The sequence below is a fragment of the Rhinopithecus roxellana genome, chromosome 11 (genome assembly GCF_007565055.1).
Source record: "Rhinopithecus roxellana isolate Shanxi Qingling chromosome 11, ASM756505v1, whole genome shotgun sequence".
Lineage (NCBI taxonomy): Eukaryota > Metazoa > Chordata > Mammalia > Primates > Cercopithecidae > Rhinopithecus > Rhinopithecus roxellana.
In genome coordinates, this window is record NC_044559.1 from 112,789,735 (window position 1) to 112,816,540 (window position 26,806).

The 26,806-nt window shown below is 48.2% G+C and overlaps 1 protein-coding gene across 3 annotated transcripts; it reads right to left on the reverse strand.

Moving 5' to 3' along the window:
- Window positions 1-685: 685 nt before the first annotated feature.
- Window positions 686-13,654, reverse strand: UCMA (upper zone of growth plate and cartilage matrix associated). Of its 3 annotated transcripts, XM_010365948.2 has the most exons (5): window positions 13,485-13,654; window positions 13,010-13,075; window positions 12,813-12,908; window positions 8,900-8,998; window positions 686-1,123 (listed from the first exon to the last, which is right to left on the reverse strand). In XM_010365948.2, the coding sequence occupies exons 1-5, from the start codon at window positions 13,540-13,542 to the stop codon at window positions 1,026-1,028; spliced, it is 417 nt and encodes a 138-aa protein (XP_010364250.1). In that variant the 5' UTR covers window positions 13,543-13,654; the 3' UTR covers window positions 686-1,025. The 3 variants fall into 3 exon arrangements, with proteins under 3 accessions (XP_010364250.1, XP_030797056.1, XP_030797057.1); XM_030941196.1 differs by lacking the exon at window positions 12,813-12,908; XM_030941197.1 differs by lacking the exons at window positions 12,813-12,908; window positions 13,010-13,075.
- Window positions 13,655-26,806: the final 13,152 nt, after the last annotated feature.

A 26,806-nucleotide genomic window follows, 5' to 3' on the forward strand; every position in this document is an offset into this window, starting at 1 on the left:
GTGTATATTTCAAATATCCCCACCCCCCCGTCCCCTACCCAGGACTTTTCTGGTCTTAATTTATTTGCTTTCAGAAAGGATCGGCAAAGATGCCCAGCGATAGGAAGCACACAACCTCTTCAAAGAGAAATTCGATTTAGCCAGTTTAAAATATGTAGAAGTCGACTGGGTGCAGTGGCTCGCCTGTAATCCAGCACTTTGGAAGGCCAAGGTGAGTGGATTGCTTGAGCTCAAGTGTTCAAGATAAGCCTGGACAACATGGCAAAACCCTGTCTCTCCTGAAAATACAAAAACTAGCTGGGCATGGTGGTATGTGCCTGTAGTCCCAGATACTTGGGAGAATGAAGTGGGAGGATCACCTAAGCCTGGAAGGTCGGGGCTGCAGTGAGCCATGATCTTGCCACTGCACTGCAGCCTGGGTGACAGAGTGAGACCCTGTCTCAAAAAAAAAAAAAAAAAAAAAAATTATAACCCAGCATTTCATGTCCAGAAATCGATGACACTGATAGAGGACTGGGTGAGTCAACTCTAGCATATTCAGTGGCATATGAGACATATTGAGAAGAGTGAGCAATGCTGCTCAAGTTCAAGCTTTCAAACACCCAATTCAGCGAGAATCACATCATCGCTCAGGGGAGACAGCATGACACTCCTCGGCTGGAGATTTGAGATGATAATACACACGGTTGATTCAGCATTTTTATTTGTAAGCCATAAGCAAATATGTGATTCTTGACTGTGATTCTTTTGCTTGTGAACGAAGCCAGGGAAGCCACTGTAGGTTTGGTGCTAGGAGGCCCTGCAGGCAGTTGCTCACCTCAGAAGATGGTCTGCAAAGAGGTGAAAGTCAGAGCACTTTCATACACTGGAAGGAAAGGCATGTGTCTTTTCCAGGGCTGCCGGCCACTGCAGACCCCAGGCCGAGACCCTCTTGACGGGCCAGTTTGCATGGGAAAGATTGCTGGAACACGGGGATGCTAATATGTGCTACAAGCTTCATCTTCTTGGCTGGCTTCACGATGGGATCAGATGTGGTGGCGACTGTAGAGATAGGATGGGTGCAGGCCGTCATAGTGCCACTGGCGCCACTGCTCCACAGCCTCCCGGCTCCTCTCTTCCTGCTCTGGGGAGGAAAGACAAAGCCACCTGTTAGGACAGGGGGACTCTGACCCGCCACTGAGCCCAGCAGCTGTCAGCCAAACCCCTGTCCTGTGGTGACCTGCACTGAGAGTGCTGGTGAGCCTGGTGAGAGAAGGCCCGGGCTGGTGGGATCCAGAGCATGTGAGCTGGCAGGCCCTGTATATAGGTCAGGCCCAGATGGGCAAAGGTCACAGGCAGGTGGAGACCAGGGCTGGGCATCTCAGGCTCTTCTGCCTGCACAGCCAGTATAGGAGGGCAGAGGCTTATGCAACCCTGTTTCAAAGACATAACAACCAAGACACAGGATGAAAAATTAACAGCACAGTAGCAGGAATGGACTATTGGAAGGGCATGTAAGAAAAATAAGGGACTACAAAACATGCCTTGAAAACATGAAGGAAATCATTGTCGACTTGGAGTTTTTTCCTCCACACTGTTCTGAATTAATTTTCTTTTTTTTCCTTCTTTCTTGTTTTGTTTGGAGATAGCGTCTCCGTCTGTCACCCAGGCTGGAGTGCAGTGGCATGATCATGACTCACCACGGCCTCAACCTCCCAGGGCTCAGGCGATCCTCCCACTTCAGCCTCCTGTGCCACCATGCCTGGCTAATTTTTTAATTTTTTTGTAGAGATGGAATTTCACTGTGTTGTCCAGGCTGGTCTCCAACTCTAGTCTCAAGCAACCCTCCTGCCTGAGCCTCCCAAAGTGCTGGGAGTGGCTGGGTGGGGTGGCTCATACCTGTAATCCCAGCACTTTGCGAGGCCGAGGCCGGCAGATAACCTGAGGTCGGGAATTCAAGACTAACCTGGCAAACATGGTAAAACCCCGTCTCTACTAAAAAATACAAAAATTAGCCAGGTGTGGTGACACACACCTGTAATCCCAGCTACTCGGGAGGCTGAAGTATGAGAATCACTTGAACCTGGGAGGTGGAGGATGCAGTGAGCTGAGATCATGCCACTGCACTTCAACCTGGGTGACAGTGAGATCCTGTCTCAAAAAAAGAAAAAGAAAGAAAAAGAGGGAAGGGAAGGGAAGAAGGAAGGAAGGAGAGAAGGAAGGAAGGAGGGAGGGAGGGAGGAAGGAAGGAAGGAGGGAGGGAGGGAGGGAGGGAGGGAGGAAGGAAGGGAGGGAGGGAGGGAGGGAGGGAGGGAGGGAGGAAGGGAAAGAAAAGAAAGAAAAAAGAATATGCCCAAAAGAATTGAAAACAGGGACACAAACGGATACTTGTACGTGAATGTTCATAGCAGCACTACTCGCAATAGCCAAGAGGTGGAAAAAACCCCAGTGTCCATCAACAAAGAAATGGAGAAACAAAATGTGTGTGTGTAAAAGGAATGAAGTTCTGGCACATGCTACAACATGGACAAACCTTAAAAATATTCTGTTGGCCGGGCGCGGTGGCTCAAGCCTGTAATCCCAGCACTTTGGGAGGCCGAGACGGGCGGATCACAAGGTCAGGAGATCGAGACCATCCTGGCTAACATGGTGAAACCCCATCTCTACTAAAAAAATACAAAAAACTAGCTGGGTGTGGTGGCGGGTGCCTGTAGTCCCAGTTACTCGGGAGGCTGAGGCAGGAGAATGGCGTGAACCCGGGAGGCAGAGCTTGCAGTGAGCGGAGATATGGCCACTGCACTCCAGCCTGGGCAACAGAGTGAGACTCTGTCTCAAAAAAAAAAAAAAAAAAATTCTGTTAAGTGAAATAAGCCCCGATGCAAGCAGATGAATATTGTGATTCCACTTAGATGACATATCTAGAATGGGCAAGTTTTTGTTTTTGCTTTTGTTTTGACTCTAGCTCTGTCACCCAGGCTGGAGTGCAGTGGCACGATCTCGGCTCACTGCAACCTCCGCCTCCTGGGTTCCAAGCGATTCTCCTGCCTCCACCTCGAGTAGCTGGGATTACAGGCACATGCCACCATGCCCAGCTAATTTTTGTATTTTTAGTAGAGCCGGGGTTTCACCCTGATGGCCAGGCTGGTCTCGAACTTCTGACCTCAAGTGATACACCTGCCTTGGCCTCCTAAAGTGCTGGGATTACAGGCATAAGCCACTGCACCTGGCCTAGATTGGGCAAATTTACAGAAACAGGAAAAAAAAAAGAGAGAGAGAGGTTACCAGAGGCTGCCAGGAGGGAGGAATGGCAAGTTATTGCTTAATGGATGCAGAGTTTCTGTTTGAGGCCATGCAAAGGTTTGGAAATAGCAATGATTGTTGCACAGTGAATGTACTAAATGCTGCTGAATCATATGCTTAAAAATAGTTTATGCTCAGCGTGGTGGCTCACACCTGTAATCCCAGCACTTTGGGAGGCCAAGCTGGTAGGACCGCTTGAAGCCAGGAGTTTGAGACCAGCCTGAGCAGTGTAGCAAGACATTGTCTCTACAAAAAATAAAAAAAAAAATAGCCAGGTGTGATGGCGCATGCCTACAGTCCCAGCTACTTGGGAGGCTGATGTGAGAGGATCGCTTGACCCCAGGAGGTTGAGGCTGCAGTGAGCTATGATCACGCCACTGCACTCCAACCTGGGCAAAAGAGCAAAACCCATCTAAAAAAGAAAGGAAAGAAGGGAGGGAGAGAGAGAGGGAGGAAGGAAGGAAGGGAAAGAAAGAGAGGAAAGACAAGAAAGAGAAGAAAAAAAGAAAGGAAGGAAGGAAAGAAGAAAGAAAGAGAGAAGGAAGGAAGGAAGGAAGGAAAGAAGGAAGGAAAGACAGAGAGAGAGAAAGAAAGAAAGAGAAAGAAAGAGTTTAAATGGCAAGTTTTATGTTATGTGTGTTTTACCACATTTTTAAAATGCATTTGTCAAAGATGTTGGAAGGATGGGAAGTCCTTATGAGGAATGAGAATGTTGCTTTGGTCTTTAGCACCCGTGAGAGCCGCGTGCTCAGGCCTAGTCTCACCTTGGCCCAGTTGGGTGCAGGGCCCAGTGAGCAGGGCATGTTAAGGCACCACAGCTGCCAGGAGTGTTTCCTTCCTATGTGGGCACAGAGCTGGTGCTCCCCTTGGTGCTGAAAATCCCATTAGGTACTTGATAGCCCAGGGGCAGCCTGGAGCTCACAGAGCCAGGCCCAGGGCAGAGCTTTGTGCGTTCATCTTCAGCTCTTTCGGACATTTCTCAAGCCCAGTAGACTAGCTACTCTTTGCCAACCCTGAGAGTGTGGTTTTGACGTAGAAGTTGATTCAGCATTCCTTTTTTTGTTGTTTTTGTTTCTGAGACAAGTTCTCATTCTATTGCCCAAGCAGAAGAAGTGCAGTGGTGCAATCATAGCTCACTGCAGCCTCCTGGGTTCCAGTGATTCTTCAGCCTCAGCCTCCCAAGTTGCTGGGACTACAGGCGTGCACCACCATGCCCGGCTAATTTTTAGTAGAGACAGGGTCTCGTCATGTTGCCAGGGCTAAACACCTTGGCCTCCCAAAGTCCTGGGACTACAGGCTTGAGACGTGGTGCCTGGTGGGCATCCTTTTATGAAGTAAGTACTTTGGGGAGATGTCAAATATCCAACTGCTGTCAATAACCCTTAGGATAGTTGACTCGGAAGCGGGCTCAGGGGCTCACGCCTATAATCTCAGCACTGTGGGAGGCCAAGGCAGGCGTATCACCTCAAATCAGGAGTTCAAGACCAGCCTGGCCAACATGGTGAAACCCCGTCTCTACTAAAAATACAAAAATTAGCAGGGTGTGGTGGCCTGTAATCCCAGCTACTCAGGAGGCTGAGTCAGGAGAATCACTTGAACCTGGGAGGTGGAGGTTGCAGTGAGCTGAGACTGCACCACTGCACTCCAGCCTGGGCGACAGAGCGAGATTCCGTCAAAAAAGAAAAAGAAAAAGAAAAAAAAAAGAAAGAGTAGGTGACTCGGTTAGATAAGACAGCTAGCTGAAACTAGGGTCCTGACTGACAGGTATGTCAGGGGCCTCAGAGGAGGACTTAGAAGTCAGACACCTTGAGCCCCAGGGATGGTTTCAGGCAAGCAGGACCCTGTGCAACATTGTGAGCCAAAGGCAAGGGAGAGGAGAGAAGATTGATATGATTTCCACCTTTTCCAAAACTCATCCTCAGGAGGCCAGGCCTGCTCTACCTTGTGACCCCTGCCTTGATGGAGCTCTGGGGAGACCCCCTGAGGGCTACTCTGCTTTATCTTTCTCACTCACTCCATCCAGGGGCCAATTCCTGGATCAAAGAAGCTCTCCAAAAAGACCTCTCTGCATTTGCTCATCCTTGATTTACAAGAACAGGAGCTTTGCTGGCAAATAAGCCTTGGGGTTCTAATGCCAGGGCTATCTACTACCTACATCTCCTTGGGTATTCGTGTATCCTTTCTAAGCCTCAGTTTTTTATTTTTGATGTGGGTTTGTTTGTTTGTTTGTTTGTTTTTGAGACAGGGTCTTGCTGTGTTGCCCAGGCTGGAGTGCAGTGGCATGATCATAGTCACTCTAGCCTTGAACTCCCCAAGATCAAGTGATCTTCTGTCAACCACCCAAGTAGCTGGGACTACAGGCACATGCCACCAGCCCAGCTAATTTTCTCATTTTTGGTAAGACGGTGTCTATGTTGCTTAGGCTGGTCTCAAACTCCTGGGTTAAAGCCATCCTCCTGCCTCAGCCTCCAGAGTAGCTGGGACTACAGGCACATGCCACCATGCCCGCCTTATGTTTTTTAATTGAATTTTTTTTTCTTTTGTAGAGACAGGGCCTCGCTTAGCTGCCCAAGCTGGTCTTGAACTCCTGGCTTCAAGTGATGCTCCCACTTTGGCCTCCCAAAGTGCTGGGATTACAGGTGTGAGCCACAGTGCCCAGCCTGAGCCTCAATTTTTGAAACCATGAGCTGGAAATTACAAGACCTGTCTCAGAGGCAGATTGTGAGGATTAGGTGGCCCCTTACAGTGCCTGGCAGAGCAAGGGCTCCAGGACAACAGCTTCTGGAACTGCATTCCCCAAAGGCCTGTATTTTCTCCATCTCTGTGGGCAAGACCTAAGGCCTCCTGTCTCCCTCTCCGGTAAGAGGACCAGCAGGTGCCCAACCCTGCATCCCGCATTCATCATGAAAGGGAAAACGGAACGTTTTTCCATCGACATGCTGGAGTTTTGGACCTAAAACATTTAAAACTGCTCAAAATAGAATACTATTTTAATAGTATGAGTCCAAATCACACTGAAGGAATTTTGAAGGCCACATTTTCAACTTTTAAATGCTTCTCCCCAAGCTGCCCACCAAGATAAACACATCTCTAGCAGAAGTATGTGCTTCCAAGCTGTCACAGCCTGAAGTTTTCCCAGTACGTTCCTAAGGAAGTTTCATTTGCCAGGATCCAAGCCTAACACCTGTTTGCAGGGCTCAGCCAGGTGCCACCTGCAGGGCAATGGGCACACCCTGTAGCACTTGAGCAGGGGTGATTTCCTTTTCACTAGGAAATGCCTTCCGAGGGTGCTGCCTCCCCAGTCTATCAAAGCAAACAGCCAGGAGAACTGAAAGAGCTAACTCTGTCCAACAAAGGCGACCTAAACTGGGGCCTCACGTCCAAGTTCACGTGCACCCAGCAAGTACCAGGTGATTTTCCTCAGGAGTATTACTGTCTTGAAATTTGGAGAAAGACCAAATAAACAAATAAATAAATAAATAAACAGGGCTAGGTGCAGTGGCCCATGCCTATAATCCCAGCACTTTGGGAGACTGACATGGGCAGATTACTTGAGGTCAGGAGTTCCTGACCAGCCTGGCCAACATGATAAATCCCTGTCTCTACCCAAAATACAAAAAATTAGCTGGGCATAGTGGTGCACACCTGTAATCCCAGCTACTCGGAAGGCTGAGACAGGAGAATCTCTTGAACTCGGAGGTGGAGTTTGTGGTGAGCCGAGATCATGCCACTGCACTCCAGCCTGGGCAACAGAACAAGATTCCGTCCCCATAAAAAAAAAAAAGGAAAAGAAATAAACACACACACACACACATTCTCTAGTATACTGGTCTGATCCCCATTAAATGGTCCTAAGGATGTTTGGTGTGGGTGACCCTTGAGGGTACTTCATAGACAGCAAAATTAAATTCCACCCCGTGGGAGGCTGTGGCTCAAAGGCAGGGCATCCACTACCCGTGTCCCCAGCCGTACCATCCTCCACTGAGCCCTGGTGCAGCCAGCACTTTCTGAGAGCAGACAGGAACCCTGTCTACTGAGGGGTTGAGGGCAGGAATGAAGTGTGCAGATTACCTGGCCAAAGACACTGGTCTCTCTGGGCCTTTTTTCCTTTAAGACAGAGTCTGGTTCTGTTGCCCAGGCTGGAGTGCAGTGGTGTGATCTCAGCTTACTGCAACCTCCGCCTCCAAGTTTCAAGCAATTCGCCTGCCTCAGCCTCCTGAGTAGCTCAGACTACAGGTGTGCACCACCACCCCTGGCTAATTTTTTTGTATTTTTAGTAGAGACGGGGTTTCGCCATGTTGGCCAGGGTAGTCTCAAACTCCTGACCTCAAGTGATCCGCCCACCTCAGCCCTTGAAAACTCTTGGCCTCCCTGGGCCTTTCCTACTCTTTATTTTTTGCTAGTAAACAAAAGACCAAGGCTTAGAGAAGAGCATACAAATAGGAGAAGCATAAAGCCACAAGAAAACCGTACGAAAATTTTCAGGGGATCTGATGTTTTTGGATGAGTTGGAGCCTGAAGATGGGCTGTAGATGTTAATGCTGGGGGTGGGGTGAGAGGGTAGAAGGCAAGGTGTTTTCTGAGTTCGGTTTTCCTGGTTTGCTTCTGCCAGTAAGTAAAGATGCTGAGTACATTGAATAGGTCAATGAAGGCCTTGATTTTCCAGGACGGAGAAGGACCTGGAGCCAGGACATTGACATGGATATAAGGCACCTGTGAGTGAGTTTGGAATCTGCCCAATATCCTACCAAGGAACTGAAGCCTAAGTTCTCGTGCTTAGACGGAGAACACAGACTGGCACGGTGATGCCCAAGTAGGAGGAGGGAGGGAAAGGAGTTTTATATCCACACAGTCAGCAAACAGTTGCCCCATCCCCACAGTCCCCAAGCCAATGGGAATAAGGGTATTCTGTCCCCTTCCACACCTTCTTGAGTTCTGTGTAGCCATTTTTCTCCCTTCTTTTTTTTTTTTTTTTTTTTTGGATGGAGTTTCACTCTTGTTGCCCAGGCTGGAGTGAAGTGGCGTAATCTTGACTTACTGCAACCTCTGCCCCTGAATTCTAGTGATTATCCTGCCTCAGTCTGCGTGCCACTACACCCAGCTAATTTTTGTATTTTTAGTAGAGATGGGGGTTTCGTCATGTTGCCCAGGCTGGTCTCGAACTCCTGACCTCAGATGATCCACCCGCCTCGGCCTCCCAAAGTGCTGGGATAACAGGCACGAGCCACTGAGCCTGGCCCTCCCTTCTTTTCAAGGCTCTCGTGGGTATGAATTGAAAGTAGACCTTCCCTTTCCTCCCTCCTCCAATTAAAAGTTCAATACCAGCCTGACCAACATGGAGAAACCCTGTCTTTACTAAATATACAAAAATTAGCTGAGGGCGTCTGTAATCCCAGCTACTCTGGAGGCTGAGGCAGGAGAATCGCTTGGACTTGGGAGGTGGAGGTTGCAGTGAGCCAAGATAGCGCCACTGCATTCCAGCCTGGGCAACAGAGCAAGACTCTGTCTCAAAAACACACACACACACACACAAAAAGTTGGGTAGAAGAAGAGAAAACAAACCATGTGATTTCTCCCCAAAGCGCCACCTCCCTGAAGACACTGGCTGAAGAGCTCTTACCATCGTTTTGTTCCTCCACAAAGTTCTCAAATTCATTCCTTTGTTCCTCGTAATATTCTCTCCGCAGCTCATCAGCCCGAAGCTTCTGCCTGTTTTCCGCTGTGAAAGGAAAAGAAGCAAGAGTTGCCCCCCAGGAATGAGGACGTTTAGGGGCACACACTTAGGGGAACACAGTTCGTCTGAGAAGTCACATCTGGTTGGGGGGTGAGTGGTTTGTGGGGGATTGTGGTTGAAGACTTCCCTGAAATTATTTACTCCTGCCATAGACTTTAAAACTTTAAGGTGATTGTCGGATCCAGCTGCCTCATTTGCAGGTGAGAAGATAGAGGCCCCAAAGAGTAAAATGATTTAGCTCTGCTGATAAAGTTGGTGGTGTATCCATGTATACCAGGCCACTAGGAAACCAGAAATCCTATGCTGAGAAATGAATTCCGTAAAGGAATAATCCAACTTCATCTCACAGCCATGCAACATTTTCAAACACTTATCACGGCCAGGATGTAGGCTAAGCACTGGAATTAAAAAGCCAAGTAAGAAAGATTCCATCCCTTCAGCCAAGTATGGTGGCTCACGCCTCTGAGCTTAGCTACCAGGGAGGCTAAAGCAGGAGGCTAAAGCAGGAGGGTTGCTGGAGGCCAGGAGTTCAAGGCCGCAGTGAGCTGTGATCGCGCTGCTGCACTCCACCCTAGGCAACAGAGCGAGACCCTGCCTCAAAAAATAAATAAACAAAACCCTTCCCTCTGCTTAAGAGACCTATAGTTCACTAAGGAGAAAGATACAAGACAAGTTTTACCAAGCATTACAGCTGTTGGAATAAAAATTCCCGGTTGTCTGGAGGAAGCAATATAAAGGTCCCTACTTCCAAGGTATTTCCCCCAATGCGAGCTTCGACTGCAGAAACCCAAGAGGCCAGGGAGGCCACGTCTAGGGCAAGAAGAACCGGTGCCTCAGCACACCTCACAGTCTCACAGTGGGATTCCTCTCACACCAAATGGGGCAGACGGAGGTACTGTTTTTTTGCCCCATCAACTCTGATATGCAAGAGGAGGCTGGGGGGTGATGAAGGAAGCAGAGAAACTGGGGAAAGTCATGGTTCCCTATCCCCCTACCCACAGTACAGGGGTGCTGGGAGAAACAACGAAAAGTCTTTGCAAAATGATAATATTGGAAGCCATCTCAGGCCAGGCGCGGTGGCTCATGCCTGTAATCACAGCACTTTGACAGGCCAAGGCGGGCGGATTGCTTGAGGTCAGGAGTTCAAGGCCAGCCTGGCCAACATGGCAAAACCCCATCTCTACTAAAAATACAAAAATTAGCCGGGTATGGTGGCAGGTGCCTGTAATCCCAGCTACTTGGGAGGCTGAGGCAGGAGAATTGCTTGAACCGAGGAAGTGGAGGTTGAGATCGCGCCACTGCACTCCAGCCTGGGCGACAGAGCAAGACTCTGTCTCAAAACAAACAAACAAACAAACAAACAGAAACTATCTCAAGTCCTCCTTGAAAGTAAGACGCTTACATTAATTAATGAATTATATAAATACTAGTTATTTCTGTTACTTTTTTATTATTTAAGTTAACTCAGATTAAAAATCAAGTTAGCTGTGAACTGGGCTTAGTACAGATTCCAGACGTCTGGAATGTTTCTTCCCAAACGTCTGGCGTTACCTACTTAGTTGCGAGAAACTTGAGTCTGTCAGGAGGGGTTGGTTATCCCATCCATATCCATGCCCCACCTCTCACTCGGCATCCACACATTTCTCAGAGGAGATTCAGGCTCAGAGACATGCATGACCTAACACAGGTCACACAGCAGGTTGGGGGAGAGCGAGGACACCAGGCTCCCACACGCCACTGCCGGCTCAGCTTCCCTCTTCCCATCCACTGTGGGTCCTGATGTTGCTCCAAGTACCAGAAAGCCGTTGTGGGAGGTGCGGGGGCTTAGGGTTTAGGAAGCGGGTACTTAGTAAGTCACTGCCAATTCCTAAAGAAGCATTCTCTGTCCCCTGTGTACTCAGGACAGGAAACAATCTTCCCAAGTGGCCTTTTCAGAGGTGCCACAAACTGGAGCTTTGAGGTTATGAAGAGTAACAATTTAATCCTCAGGACAAGATAGTAATTTTATACTATGCGTCATTCTGTGCATTGTGTACGTTCCTTCTCAAGAACATGCATTCATCACACTCTCTTTTCACCCTGAAGTAACCTTCGCCTTTATCCCAGAGGCGTAGAGATGTCAGATGCCTGTCTCCTGGTTCCAAATTCAAGTTGATTGAAGTGTCTGTCACCTGCCCTTTATCCAACCTGAGGGATCGCTGGGCACTGCCCTCCTGCCATCCACAGAAGTTGACCGGGTGACAACAGAGGCGTTTACACATCTGGGTGTTCTCCAGGCTGTCCTGCACCTCCCATGACTAATAGACACACCGAGCTTCTGTCCCAGGTGAGGAACTTCAGGTTAAATGGTGTAGCTCATTGTTTGGAGTCAGCTTAAGGGGATAGAAGAGGCTGTGCGCGGTGGCTCATGCCTGTAATCTCAGCACTTTAGGAGGTCAGGAGTTCGAGACCAGCCTGGCCATCATGGCAAAATTCTGTCTCTACAAAAATACAAAAATTAGCCAGGCATGGTGGCAAGTGCCTGTAATCCCAGCTACATGGGAGGCTGAGGCAGGAGTATTACCCAAAGCTGGGAGGTGGAGGTTGCAATGAGCCAAGATCCTGCCATTGCACTCCAGCCTGGGTGACAGTGAGACTCCATCTCAAATAAAAAAAAAAAAGAGGACAGAAGCTATTTGCCTGGCCTAAAATCATGCCTGTTTTTCCTGGAAGTCTGTCAGAAGATTCCTTCTCCAATGTTGATCGAGAATAGTCCAGCCTCCCTCCCAACCTTTCAGTGCTTCTTGACATTGACCAACTTTTAAATATCAAGTTGTATGAGGCCTGGAGGTTTTCCTAGCATTGTTATGCTTATCAAATTTTTTTTTTTTTAAAGAAATTTCATCTCCAAGCATTTCTATCTCTGTTCTTCCCATCATTTGAAAACAGTCCTGTTATTTTTACCAAGCAAATCACCTTGCTGAGTGCCGTGAAGAACACAAAGAGTTCATTCACGCACAGGCACGAGGAGGAAAGACTCAAGCCAGAGACTTGGGCGGTAGGGTCTGAGCTCAGCGTCTTAGAAGCAGCAGATTCAGGAGTAGAAACTCAAATGCCCTCAGGGGTTGACAGGTCAAGGGCATGAGGACCCTGAAGCCGGGACTCCACAGGCCCTACAGCAGGCTGTGCGGCAGACAGGCTCACCCCAGTGCACTGAAAATGAAAACTTAAAAAAAAACTCTGCTGGTTGAACACAGCTCTTTCAGAGGCTTGTAAATAAGGAAATTAGGACCAGAGGGAGGAAGTAGCCAAGGCCACTTAGCAGCACAGCTGTCCCCAAATCCATATTTCTCAGCACCCAGTGTCCTGTGCCTTCCCCTTGTGCGAAGCTGTTGCTTTTACACAGAAGGTGTGCTGTGCCAGTACTCGCAAAGCCCACACTGATGTGTGGAGCTCCTCCAGACCGGAACATAGATTTCCCTCCCTACACCTTTCTGAAATCGAATGCATTTTATCCCTGTTAGGTGCATTTAATGTAGTAATTTAACATAGCCAAGAAGCGGGACAAGAGGACCTGTCTCCAAGTATCTTTGCAGAGGTGGGGCCTCCTTACCCTGACAAAGTATTCAATCCAATGTACGACCTATGGTCAGGAAATAGGGTGTAATTTCTCATTCAGAGCTGCAGTCCCTTTGAAACCCGAGGACCTGGGGTGAGCCCTTGGTGTCTGGTTGCATCCTACCGCCTGGCTGACTGTGGGAGAGGAGGAGCCGGACGTGCAAGCAGAGGTGGTGATGGGGGGTCCCTCCAGCATCCTTACCATTGACCTCATCTCGGGGCTTGGGGGACCGCTTGCTGCGCCTCTTGAGGAAATTCGAGGCATCTGATTCCTGCATGAAAATCTTCTGTTTTGCATCTGAAACCCAGGAGAGGCCTGTTACCAGCAGCATGGGGATGTCGGGGCTGCTGCTTCACTGGCTGCACCTGCCCTGCCCCGTGGGTGGCCCCTGCACTCACCTTCACTCGCCTCTCCTTCCACCGCCTGTGTGGTGCCTACAGATGCACCGGTTCCCTCTCTCAGCACTGCAGGACAAGGGCACAGAGTGAGGCTGCAGCGTCAGAGGGGAGCCCAGACCCTGAGCTGAGCCCCCATCCTGCTTTCCAGGCTAAGCGTCCTGCCAGGCCCTGGCAGGGGGCCCGTGGTGTCTCACATACCAGCTGCAGAGCCAGTCTCCCCAGGAACCCACCAAGCAAGTTAGCTTGGGTTTTTTTGCTTTATTGTTTCTTTCCTTACTTTTTTTTTTTTTTCTGTATTACATTTGTGTTCTGCACACACACACACACACACATATACACACCCAGACACACACACACCCCTTAACAAATAAGCATACCCCTTTCTACCTGCATCTCCTGAGCAGCCCTACCTGTGCATGGGAAGTCTCCCTTACCATGTAACTAATACCCTCTGCCTTGACCCTCCCGTACTCACTAGACAGGAGCACCACGGCAGAGAAGCAAGACAGCAGGAGGGCCTGTCTCCAAGTCATCTTTGCAGAGGTGGGGGCTCTGTCCAGGACCCACAGGGCAGACCAGGCGTCCTGCACCCTCCCAGGTCCTTACTTCTGAGGCAGGCAGCCCAGGCAAGAGGGAGGAGCGGGGAGGGAAGAGAGAGAGAGGCAGGAGGCTGGGATGCCAATAGGGTAGAGGAGGAGGGGGCCGGGCTGCCCTCTCTATTGGCTGCTCCTGGACAGAGCACCGGAGATGTTTTTGGCACCTGGCAAATGTCTCCAGAAGCAGAGCTTGTAGTTAGGGCCCTGGCTGAGACGGTCTTGGAGTGGCCTTTCCAATGTCCGTGTCTGGGGATCTGCTGCTGAGAAGGCTTACCCTAACAGTCAGGGTTCCAGAGACCAAGGGCTGTGTCAAGGGGGTCCTGGCACCTGCTCCAGGGACATTAGTGCCCTGGTCCTCAGGGTTGAAGCATGGGTGGGGGCGAGGAGGAAGAGGGGATCAATGGAGTTTTGATCCAAATGTCAGGCAAGGAGGGCCCATAATGACTGAAACACCCACCAGGGCGACACACAGACGTGTGGGTCGTGCTGACAGCGACCAGAGAACAGCTAACCTGAGGCACTGCTCCCAGCTGATGCTCACTGACAAGCCAAACACAAACCCCTGGGGCCACGCGTCCCAGAGCCCTTTAAAGACAGCAAGACCAAGAGTCAATCACCTTCCTGCAGTGCCTCACGCCTGGAATCCCAGCACTTTGGGAGGCTGAGGCAGGCAGATCACCTGAAGTCAGGAGTTCGAGACCAGCCTGGCCAACGTGGTGAAACCCTGTCTCTTATTAAAAAATACAAAAACAAAGGTTTTGCTTGAGGTCAGGCATCAGACTAGACTGGACAACATGGTGAAACCCTGTCTCTGAGAATTTTTTTTTTTTTTTTGAGATGGAGTCTCACTCTGTAGCCCAAGCTGCAGTGCAGTGGTACTATCTTGGCTCACTGCAACTTCTGCCTCCGGGGCTCAAGCAATTCTTGTGCCTCAGCCTCCCAAGTGCTGGAATTATAGGTGTGAGCCACCGTGCCCAGCGTCCTCATCCCTTTTCATGGCTGAACAATATTCCATTGTATGGATATACCACATGTTTATCCATTCATAAGGTGATGGACTTTGGGTTGTTTCTGTCCTTTGTTGATCATGGATAATGCTGATGTGCACATTTGTGTACAAGTATTTGTGTGGACATATGTTTTCACATCTACAATAGATATTTTCATTTCTAGAGTAGATATCTACAAGTGGAATTCCTGGGTCATGTGTAACTCTATTTACTATTTTGAGGAACTCTCACATTATATTTATTTATTTATTATTTATTTATTTATTTATTTATTTTAGATGGAATCTCCCACTGTTGCCCAGGCTGGAGTGCAGTGGCAGGATCTCGGCTCGCTGCAACCTCCACCTCCCAGGTTCAAGCGATTCTCCGGCCTCAGCTTCCCGAGTAACTGTGATTACAGGCATGTGCCACCACACCTGGCTAATTTTTGTATTTTTTTTTTTTTTTTGAGACGGAGTTTCGCTCTGTCGCCCAGGCTGGAGTGCAGTGGCCGGATCTCAGCTCACTGCAAGCTCCGCCTCCCGGGTTTACACCATTCTCCTGCCTCAGCCCCCTGAGTAGCTGGGACTACAGGCGCCCGCCACCTCGCCCGGCTAGTTTTTTGTATTTTTTAGTAGAGACGGGGTTTCACCGTGTTAGCCAGGCTGGTCTTGATCTCCTGACCTCGTGATCCGCCCGTCTTGGCCTCCCAAAGTGCTGGGATTACAGGCTTGAGCCACCGCGCCCGGCCAATTTTTGTATTATTAGTAGAGACGGGGTTTTGCCATGTTGGCCAGGCTAGTCTCGAACTCCTGACCTCAGGTGATGCGCCCACCATGGCCTCCCAAAGTGCTGGAATTACAGGCATGAGCCACCGTACCTGGCCTCACATCATATTTAAAATGTTCATTAATTCACCCATCTCCTTCAGTGCTGTGGTATCTCTTTGAGGAGATGTTGCCATCTTGTTCATACCTAATATGGTGCTGGTACAGACCAGATGCTTCATAAATGTTCGCTGAATTCATCAACCAAAGTACTCAGGTATGAAAGCACTGAAAGAAAACATTTATGAGCTCATTTCAATGGGCTAGTCATAAGAAAGCACACATCCAGGAGCCTGAAATTTGCAAGTTTATGTATCACCGGGCTTAAGGTCTTTCTCAAGCAGAAGAGTGAAATTTGGGGTGCATTGTGAAGAACTGACTTAGATAACCAAGATGACCTTACCATTCTCCCTGCTCTGGCTAAACTTTAGAAGGCTTCTTCCCAACTGTAGGCCCCTGACCTCCCTTTTCTTGTCACAATCACTTTAGAAAACTTGGAATTGTAGCCAGGCATGGTGGCTCATGTGGGTAGTCTCAGCACTTTGGGAGGTCGAGGCAAGGAGGATTGCATGAGCTCAGAAGTTTGAGACTAGCCTGGGCAACATAGTAAGACCTCTTCTCTTATTAAAAATAGTGATTTTTTAAAAATTAGCCGGGCATGATGGCATGTGCCTGTTGTCCCAGCTACCCGGGAGGCTGAGGTGGGAGGATCACCTGAGCCCAGAAGTTCGAGGCTGCAATGAGACCTGATTGCGCCACCACACTCCAGCCTGGGGGACAGAGTAAAACTCTGTCTAAAATAAAATACAATAAAAATAAAGAAAAAGAAAAAGAAAAAAGAAAGAAACTTGCCATTGCAAATTCTTTCTCTGACCCTTTGAAATATACGCAGCTTCTTTCAGCTTCACAAGCCAGTAAATGTCTTTCTCAAGGATCTACCTAAGGATAATTTTTTTTTTTTTTTTGAGACAGGGTCTCACTCTATCACCCAGGTTGGCGTGCAGTGGTGTGATCACGACTCACTGCAGCCTCACCCTCCTTGAGGAGGTTCAAGTGATCCTCCCACTTCAGCCTCCTGAGGAGCTGGGACTACAGGCATGTGTCACCATACCCTGCTAATTTTTTGATATTTTGTAGAGACAAGCTCTCCCTATGTTGCCCAGGCTGGCCTTGAACTCCTGGGCTCAAGCAATCCTGCTGCCTCGGCCTCCCAAAGTGCTAGGATTACAGGCATGCACCACCACAGGTGGCTGGGGTCATTTTTTGAAACGTAAACATTGAAGGAGGTAGCACCCTATCTCCTGATCTCTGTGGAAAGGTAAGGGCATAAATTCAGCGGACACCTTACTCTGAGTTGTGAAGACCAATTAGCAAACATAGTGGCCTATGATTACCTACTCCTGCAGCTCTTTAAACCACTCCAACTCCTTGGTTCAGCAGAATTGAGCCCAGGTTCTCTCCTCTATTGCACAACTCTTTTATTATTATTTTAAAAATAGAGACAGGGTCTCACTATGTTGCCCAGGCTGGTCTCAAACTCCTGGGCTCAAGCAATCCTCCTGCCTCGGCCTCCCTAAGTGCTGGGATTACAAGCGTGAGCCACCATGCCTGGCTGATTGCACAAGTCTTGAATGAAGCCTTTTTTGCCTGTTTAACTTCGTTGAGTGCTGACAATGGCATTGACTCAATATACCACTTGGTCTACCAGGAACTGAGGGCATAACTCACGTAAAGTTGAAATGACTCTTGGGGAGAGGTGTTCATGTAAATAAGGTCGCAGAGGATGCCACGGCCCACTTATAAATGTTAACCTGAAACAAACATTCAAAAGCCCATTAATATACCTCATATTATGAATATATAGTTGGCTGGACATGGTAGCTCATGCCTATAATTTCAGCACTGTGAGAGGCTGAGGTAGGAGGAATGCTTGAGCCCAGGAGTTTGAGATGAGCCTAGGCAACATAAGGAGACCCTGTCTCTACAAAAAATGTAAAAATTAACCAGGTGTAGGCCAGGCACAGTGGCTCACGCCTGGAATCCCAGCACTGTGGGAGGCCAAGGTGGATGGATCACCTGAGGTCAGGAGTTCGAGACCAGCCTGACTGACCAACATGGAGAAAACCCCATCTCTATTAAAAATACAAAATTAGCTGGGCGTGGTGGTGCATGCCTGTAATCCCAGTTACTCAGCAGGCTGAGGCAGGAGAATTGCTTTAACCCAGGAGATGAAGGTTGCAGTGAGCCGAGATCGCGCTGTTGCACAACACCCTGGCCAACAAGAGTAAAACTCCATCTCAAAAAAAAAAAAAAAAAAAATTAGCCAGGTGTGGTGGCATCTGTAGTCCCAGCTACTCCCGAGGCTGAGCAGGAAAGGATCATTCGAGGCTGGGGAGGTGAATGCTACAGTGACCTATGATTGCAACACTGCACTCCAGCCTGGGCAGCAAAGCAAGACCCTGTCTCAAATAAATAAATAATATATTTGAGTTATTTCATTTCACTTCATTCTCAGAGGACTAATGATGTCCCTGAGAGTCCCCCATTTGGTAGGGATGAAGTAAGGATTGTACCAAAGGGCAAATTGTGATCTTGGAACCAGGGGACTGTCAGAACTCCGCCTCCAGGAGCCTCGTGGAGAATATAGATGAACATCCTTCCTCAGGTCTCAGGAGCAATAAGAAGGAAATGCTGTAAATATGATGTGAACGCCTGTGTGTTGGGCAAGAGAGTGACAGTTTTAAAAAAAGTTTTAACTCCTTTGACATCCCTCGGAGCTGACTATGTTGACACAGATGTATGGAAAGTGAGAGTCCCGTGAGTCAGGACCACATTTCTGAATTTTTCTCTGGTTCCTTATTTCCCTATGAAAGACCCAGTTCTCTAGTGCTGCGCCAGAGCATCCTGGAGCATCCAGAGAGCATTTCTCCTCTCGGGCCACAGAAATAGGATCTGTCTCCATAACAACGGTGTCTAGAAGTCCCCCCATGAGATTAAGTCTGACAGGAGCTGTCCACTTAACAAATACCAGGTCTCCATCCAGACTGAATCAGCGTCACGAGCCGAGTGTCCTGTTCCCAGCTTGACCAATGACTTCCTTGGGTCTATAGGGAAACTTGTAAACTCGCTGGCATATCACCATTGCCCCCCACATGCCACACAAGGAGGCCATAAAACATTTGTCCTCCCCCATCACAACTAGGATATAGAATGTGCTCGCTGAGAGGAGCTTTGAAAAAGGCTTCTAGAACGGGACGTTGTACAACTGCAGGGAGTATTGCCATGAGATCCCCCATATCTGGGTTGAAATTCAGGAGGTTAGTGCTGTTGTGGCTATAAAGGTTATTAATATATTGAAGACTGGGCGCGGTGGTTCACGCCTATAATCCCAGCACTTTGTGGGGCTGAGACAGGTGGATCGCCTGAGGTCAGGAGTTCGAGACCTGCCTGGCCAACATGGTGAAACCCCGTCACTACTAAAAACACAAAAGTTAGCTGGGTGTGGTGGTGCAGACCTGTAATCCCAACTACTTGGGAGGCCGAGGCAGAAGAGTTGCTTGAACCCGGGTGGCAAAAGTGGCAGTGAGCCAAGATTGCACCACTGCACTCCAACCTGGGCGACAGAGTGAGACTCCATCTCATAAATAAATAAATAAATAAAAGTAGGGTGAAGGAGAGTAAGCTAGTTATGAAAGGGGAGAGTAGGTGGCTCCGTTGTCCTGGAAGATCACCTGGAATGGATAGGATTTAATCGTCCTGAAAAAGATTCATGGAGGCAGGTCTTGGGGAAACAGCATAAAAATATCATTGGCTCTTTTACTCTTTGAGTGACAAAAAAACAGCCTCACCCTTTGGGGGAGGGAGAGGGTAAGGAGGGTTGAGGAGGAGGAGGAGGGATGGAGGGGTGACTTCAGCCAGGGGTGAGGACCTTGGGCAGGTCTCCGCCAGGACTCACTGGGATGCTTGCCCATGGAACCGGAAGGAGCTCATCACTAAGACTGCTGACAGTCCGACACCTCAGGCTTGAGACTGTGAACTGGGAGTCGCCTGGGGCTTCTCCCTCCCCAAAGAAATGCAGTGAAAGTCTTTGCCCTGCAGCCCACGCTGTAACCACAGCAGAGGACCCAGCCCCCTCTATCTCACCTTCACCTCTGAGGCCTGCTTTGCCAACATGGCGGCCTGTGCCCTGGTGGCCTGAGTGTCTGGCTGCGACCCCCATACTTGCCCACTGCTCAGCAGCTTCTGGCCTTTTGACCCAAGAACCTGAACCACTGCCGATTTTCTGAGCTGCCCCAGGCCTGAGAGTGGTGCCTGGCGCCCAGCTCTACTGGTCCACCACTGCCCTCATCTCCATTGCTGGGACGTAGACCCATCAGGGACCTAAAGAGCATCTGGGCCCAGTGGGCCAGAGGCCCGCTCCTGAAGATGACACTCGAGGGTGAGAAGCCCACCCTAACGGCTCACGGCTCTAGAATATGAGGACTGGCCAGACGCAGTGGCTCACAGGAAGCTGAAGCAGGAGGATCACTTGAGCCCAGGAATCCAAAACCAACCTGAGCATCACAGTGAGACCGCCCCTCTCTCCCTCCTGGTCTCTACAAAAAATTTACAAATTAGGCCGGGCGCGGTGGCTCAAGCCTGTAATCCCAGCACTTTGGGAGGCTGAGACGGGCGGATCACGAGGTCAGGAGATCGAGACCATCCTGGCTAATACGGTGAAACCCCGTCTCTACTAAAAAAATACAAAAAACTAGCCGGGTGAGGTGGCGGGCGCCTGTAGTCCCAGCTACTCGGGAGGCTGAGGCAGGAGAATGGCGTGAACCTGGGAGGCGGAGCTTGCAGTGAGCTGAGATCCGGCCACTGCACTCCAGCCTGGGCGACAGAGCAAGACTCCGTCTCAAAACAAGATAAAAGAAAAAATGCACATACATGCATTAAAAAAAAAAAAAATACTTGCAGTAGGGATGATCTTTATTTTCTTCTTTCAATTTTTTTTTTTTTTTTTTTTTTTGAGACGGAATCTCACTCTGTCACCCAGGCTGTAGTGCAGTGGCGTGATCTCAGCAGACTGCAACCTCCACCCACGGGCTCAAGCGATTCTCCTGCCTCAGCCTCCCAAGTAGCTGGGACTACAGGCATGTGCCACCACTCCAGGCTAATTTTTGTGTTTTTAGTAGAGATGGGGTTTCAACATGTTGACCAGGCTGGTTTTGAACTCCTGACCTCAAGTAATCACCCACCTTAGCCTCCCAAAGTGCTGGGATTACAGGCGTGAGCCACCATGTCCGGCCATTTTATTTTTCATATTGTTAAGTTTTATGTAATTATCGTGCAGTTATTTTACAATTAGGAGGGAAAATAGCCAAAACAGATATTTAAGGAATTATACTGATCCTTCTAGATTCTGCTCAATTCTCTCTGCAGGAAGCTTCCTGAGGGCTCCAATGCTGCTGTCTCTCTCCTCTGAATTCCTCCTGGCTTGTGGTCACCCCAGGGAACGCAGCACTTCACGGGGACTAGTAAGTGCTTGTACTTTGTTTTAGGTTGGTATCACACCATTTCCTAGCCTGGAAGGCAGGGACTGGCACACCTTTGCAGGAGGCAGGGCCTCCATACAGATGTATTATTGATAACCCAGGCCTGAGCTGGCACCTGGAGAGGTGGCCATTTCTCTGATCAAAGGCTCTCTCTTTTTCTCTCTCTCTGGAGATGAAACACAGAGCTGCTTTCTGGTTTCACGATTAACTTTATAGGGAAATGAAAAGAAAAAAAAAACGCATTGGCAAGGCCTGTGGAGGAAGTGTCGGCCCAGCTGGCTGGGGTCCCTGGCCGACCAGGAATCCAGTGAATATATGGCTGTGTTCTGAGCACCTCACAGCCCTGGAAGCTCTGCCAGCGCTCAGCCAGGGCTGTGTCTAGGTACGGCTTGAGGTAGGCCCATGGAGCACAGGAACTGAGCCACCTCAGGAAGCCTGAGCTGAGGCTGAGCCATGCCAAAGGAGGCCAGGCACACAGGCCCCAGTCTCATCCTCCTCGTGGGGATGGCTTTGAAGGAGAGCCTTGTGAAGAGGCTCTGCTATGCTAAGTCCTAAAAGATGGGCTTGGAGAACCAAAAGAGCTGTAGAATGGCAAGTTTGACCCCTTCCTCCACTACCCTTCTACTAAATACCAAAATGTATCTTCCTGGGATGGAGTATCATCCTATGTGAATTCCCAGTTGCTCCTCAGCCCTGGGGGATACATTAGAATGTCGCTTCCCCAAGGTTTGGAGTGAGTAGTACAAGATGCTCCAAGGTGAAAGGGTTCCACGGTCAAAAAATTTGGGAAATACTACAGAATCTATTCCCCTTTTCCCTACCAGAATCACACTGCACAGCACTGTATTAAAGGCTCTGATGAGTCCTGCTGTTAGACAATCTGACAAGTCATGCAATTAGAAAATCTGTTTACTTTTGTTTTGAACTTCCCAAACTTTATTGACAATGCCATCTTTTATACAGAGGCCCCATTAACATCTCCTGGCCTATCTGAGGGAGATCTGAGTTGGTCATTTGATGACAAGAAATTCTACATTCAGAATGGCCTTTAATTTAATTCAGTTTTCAGGACAAAGCATGTGTTAGTCTGTTCTCACAATGTAATACAAACATACCTGAGACTAGGTAATTTATAAAGGAAAGAGGCTTAATGGACTCACAGTTCCACATGGCTGGGGAAGCCTCACAATCATGGCAGAAGATGAAGGAAGAGCAAAGGAACGTCTTACATGGTGGCAGGCAAAAGAGCATGTGCAGGGGAACTGCGCTTTATAAAACCATCAGATCTCGTGAGACTTATTCATACCACAAGAACAGTATGGGGGAAACTGCCCTCATGATTCAGTTATCTCCACCTGGCCCTGCTCTTGACACTTCAAGGTGAGATTTGGGTGGGGACACAGCCAAACCATATCAAAGCATGATTTAATAGGTATTATAAAATTGAGTCTTTGCCCTCGAATAATATACAGTCCAATCAGAGAGCAAATACTCACTGGGAACAGTGTTTTTTGTTTTTGTTTTTGTATGTTTGTTTGAGATGGAGTTTCACTCCTGTCACCCAAGCTGGAGTGCAGTGGTGCAATCTCGGCTCACTGCAACCTCCGCCTCCTGGGTTCAAGCGATGCTCCTGCCTCAGCCTCCCAAGTAGCTGGGATTACAGGCGCCTGCCACCATGCCTGGCTAATTTTTGTATTTTTAGTAGAGACGGGGTTTCACCATGTTGGCCAGGCTGGCCTTGAACTCCTGACCTCAGGTGATCCACCCGCCTTGGCCTCCCAAAGTGCTGGGATTACAGGCGTGAGCTACAGCACTCAGCCTGGGAGCAGTGTTTTTATAATGACAATATAGTATCCTGTAGGCACCAAAATCATTAATACAAAAAACTGTCTAAGGAAGAGAAAGGCAGGAAACCTGAGTGAGTTCTGGTGTAAATGCAGACTCAGGGATGAACTCAAAGTTCAAGGAAGGATGAACACAACGTGCCTCTGGAGTGAGACCAGCGATGCCTCTTAAACTAGGGCTATTGATCTGCTCTTTTTTTTTTTTTTTTTTTTTTGGAGACGGAGTCTGGCTTTGTGCCAAGGCTGGAGTACAGTGGTGCAATCTCAGCTCACTGTAACCTCTGCCTTCTAGGTTCAGCGATTCTCCTGCCTCAGCCTCCCGAGTGGCTGGGATCATGGGCGTGTGCCACCATGCAAGCTAATTTTTATATTTTTAGTACAGACGAGGTTTCACCACGTTGGCTAGGCTGATCTCGAACTCCTGACCTCAAGTGATCCGCCTGCCTCAGTCTCCCAAAGTGCTGGGATTACAGGGGTGACCCACCACACCCAGCCGGTCTGATCTTTAAATAATGCAAAAAATCCAGGAAAAGAAGGCAAGATGTGGATACAGATATATAAAAGAAGAAAGGTCATCTCCCTCATGTGTCTGACTTGGAGTCAAATTGGAAAGATTGTAAATTCAAGTCCATTTATTCTGAGCAGAGGAAACTTCAGGAAAAAAATGGCTTCTCGTCCCATGACCTAGTTAGACTTTGATTGGCACCTTTGTGAAAAACAGCCCAATTTACGGCACCACAAAGGCTGGTTGCTTTCTAGCTTAGGAGCTCAGCCATTGTTTTGTTTTTATTTGTTTTTTGGTTTTGCCAAAGGAAAAAAGGAATTGGCAACTCCAGAATCTTAATGTGTCTTAACAGCATGAGATTCTGGTAAAATTAGTGCAAATTTAACAACTTTTTTTTAGCCGTGTGCAGTGGCTCACACCCATAAACCTAACACTTTGAAAGGCCAAGGTAGGCAGATCACTTGAGGTCAGGAGCTCAAGACCAACCTGGCTAACATGGTGAAACCCCATCTCTACTAAAAATACAAACGAATTAGCTGAGTGTGGTGATGTGCACCTGTAGTCCCAGTTACTTGGGAGGCGGAGGCATGAGAATCGCTGGAACCCAGGAGATTGCAGTGAGCCAAGATTGCACCGTTGCACTCCACCCTGGGAGTGCAATGTCTCCAAAAAAAGAGAAGACTGTCTCAAAAGAAAAAAAAAATTTTTTTTTTTTTTTTTTTAGAGACAGGGTCTCCCTATGTTGCCCAGGCTGGTCTTGAACTCCTAGTCTCAAGCAATCCCTCAGTCTTCCAAAATACTACAATTACAGGCAGGAGCCACTGCACTCAGCCTTATTGTAATTTTTAAAGAGAAAAGATAAAGGCCCTGAAATTCTTACCTGCACTTTTTGTCAGGGCTAGATACGGGCAGGGCAGTGACCGATGGACAGGGCAGAGAAGCAACCATAGACAGGCTGGGCAGGGGTGACACCGGTCTGTGAGACTCTGGACCTTCTGGCAATGGCTGGGGAGAGGGAAAGGCAGAGACTGGCTGTTGTAGGGCATGAAGGGGGTGGGGAGAGAACTTTCTAAGCCCAGAGTGAGCTGTCTGAGAAAAGTGATGAGAAGGGACCTCGGGTAGGGACTGGTTGCCTACAAGGTCTCAGGATGCCATTACCACATTTGATTTCCTGTATAATCCCAAAGGACAATTATAACCATTTCAGAGATGAAAGAATTGTTGGGGGACCTCTTCTTTTCACTGGAATCCTGAACAAATTAAATAATAAAGCAGAAAGAAGGATGAAGGTTAAAATGTCACCTTTTTACTCAAAAACTGACATGTGGACCAGGTATGGTGCTCACATCTGTAATCCTAACATTTCGGGAGGCCAAGGCAGGAGGATGACTTGAGCCCAGGAGTTCAAGACCAGCCTGGGCAACATGGCAAAACCCTGTCTCTATAAATAAATAAATAAATAACTGGACATGGTGGTACATGCCTGAAGCAGCTGCTTGGGAGGCTAAGGTGGGAGGTCAAGGCTACAGTGCTTTGTGATCATGACATTGTGCTCCAGCCTGGGCAACGGAGTGAGACCCTGTCAAAAAAAAAAAAAAACAGGCCAGGCACTTTGGGAGGCCAAGGCAGGCAGATCACTTGAGGCCAGGAGTTCGAGACCAGACTGGGCAACATGGTGAAACCCTGTCTCTACTAAAAATACAAAAATTAGCTGGGTGTCATGGTGCATGCCTATAATCCCAGCTACTTAGGTGACTGAGGCACTAGAATTGCTTGAGATCAGGAGGTGGAGGTTGCAAGGATCTGAGATCATGCCACTGCACTCCAGCCTGCGCAACAGAGCAAGACTCTGTCTCAATTAAACAAACAAACAAATCAACAAAATGCTGGAGTTTGAGGAGCCAGCAATGTGTTAGAGTTCCAGTTCCTCCACATCTTCACCAACAACTGATGATGTTGCTGTTTCTAATTTAGCCAGTCGAATTGGGGTTAATGGTATTACATTATGGTTTTTGCATTTCTCTGATGATGAATAATACAAAGAAATGGACCCCTTATGTGTGAAATACCTCCCCATTTATTTTTATCTTCTTTAATTTCTCTCTGGAATGTTTTATTCCTTTTTTAGGATTCTTATGGTCCATTTATTTGTATTTCTTTGTATAGTTTCTGTTCATCTTTTGTCCATTATTTATTGGGTTGTCTTTTTATTACAGATTTTCCATGTTCCTCCTACAACCCTTTGTCAGATATAGGAATTGCAAAGAATTTTCTCTAGGTCTGTAGCTTGCCTGCTCATTTTCTTAACTGTTTTTTAACAATCAGCAGTTCTGTATGTATTAGATTAGTGGGTTTTTAAAAAATTATTATTATTATTGGAGACAGGGTCTCACTCTGTCACCCAGGCTGGAGTGCAGTGGCATGATCTTGGCTCAATGCAACCTCCACCTCCCAGGCTCAAGTGATCCTACCACCTTAGCTTCCCAAATAGCTGGGACTGTAGGTGCATGCCACCATGCCCTACTAATTTTTTGTATTTTTTGTAGAGATGGGGCTTTGCCATGTTTTCCAAGCTGGTCTTGAACTCCTGGACTCAAGCAATCTGCCCCCTTGGCCTCCCAAAATGCTGGGATTACAGGCATGAGCCACCACACCTGGTCTATAGTCTATTTTCTCATTTAAGTTTTATATTTAGATCTATGAGCCATTTTGAATGGATTTTTATGTATAGTATGAACTAGGGATCAAAGTTTTTTTTTTTTTCTTGTGGGTATTTAATTACTCCAGCACCATGTGACAAAAAAATTTCCTTTTTCCAAAAGATTGTTTTGATGCTTTTGTCAAAAATCAGTTGACCATACATTTGTGGGCTTTGAGGTTCCACTTTCTAAGGGCTCTATGCTCAGTCAAGATCAGCTTGGAAATCAGACAAGGCCAGAGAAGGCCCACACAACACATCTCCAGGAGAGTAGGACTGGGAAGGTAACTGTTTCTTCCCCAAGTGGTGTGTGCTCTGAGATGGCCAACAAGGCCACTTCTTGGTCCCTGGAACTACTCCTTTGGCCTCAGTTCCATTGACCTGTTTGTTGCTCCTTTTGTCAATATCACACTGTCTTGACTTCTTTAGTTTTATAGTAAGTCTTAAAATCAGGCGGTGTAAGACCTCTAATTTTGTTCTTCCTTCTGCTATTCTAGGTTCTTCTACACCTTTTTTTTTTTTTTTTTTTTTTTTTGAAGGTAGAGTCTCGCTCTGTCCCCCAGGCTGGAGTGCAGTGGCGCGATCTCAGCTCACTGCAACCTCTGCCTGCCAGGTTCAAGCAATTCTCCTGCCTCAACCTCCTGAATAACTGGGATTACAGGCGCCTGCCACCACGCCCGGCTAATTTTTTTTGTATTTTCAGTCAAGACGTAGTTTTGCCATGTTGGTCAGGCTGGTCTCGAACTCCTGACCTCAGGTGATCCACGCCTTGGCCTCCCAAAGTGCTGGGATTACAGGCGT

Coding starts and splice junctions, on each gene's coding strand:
- UCMA (XM_010365948.2), bottom strand. CDS start 13,542: ATGACTTGGAGACAGGCCCTCCTGCTGTCTTGCTTCTCTGCCGTGGTG. Junction 13,076..13,484: donor TGCCGTGGTGCTCCTGTCTA/GTGAGTACGGGA, acceptor CTTGTCCTGCAG/TGCTGAGAGAGGGAACCGGT. Junction 1,124..8,899: donor TGTGGAGGAACAAAACGATG/GTAAGAGCTCTT, acceptor TTTCCTCCCCAG/AGCAGGAAGAGAGGAGCCGG.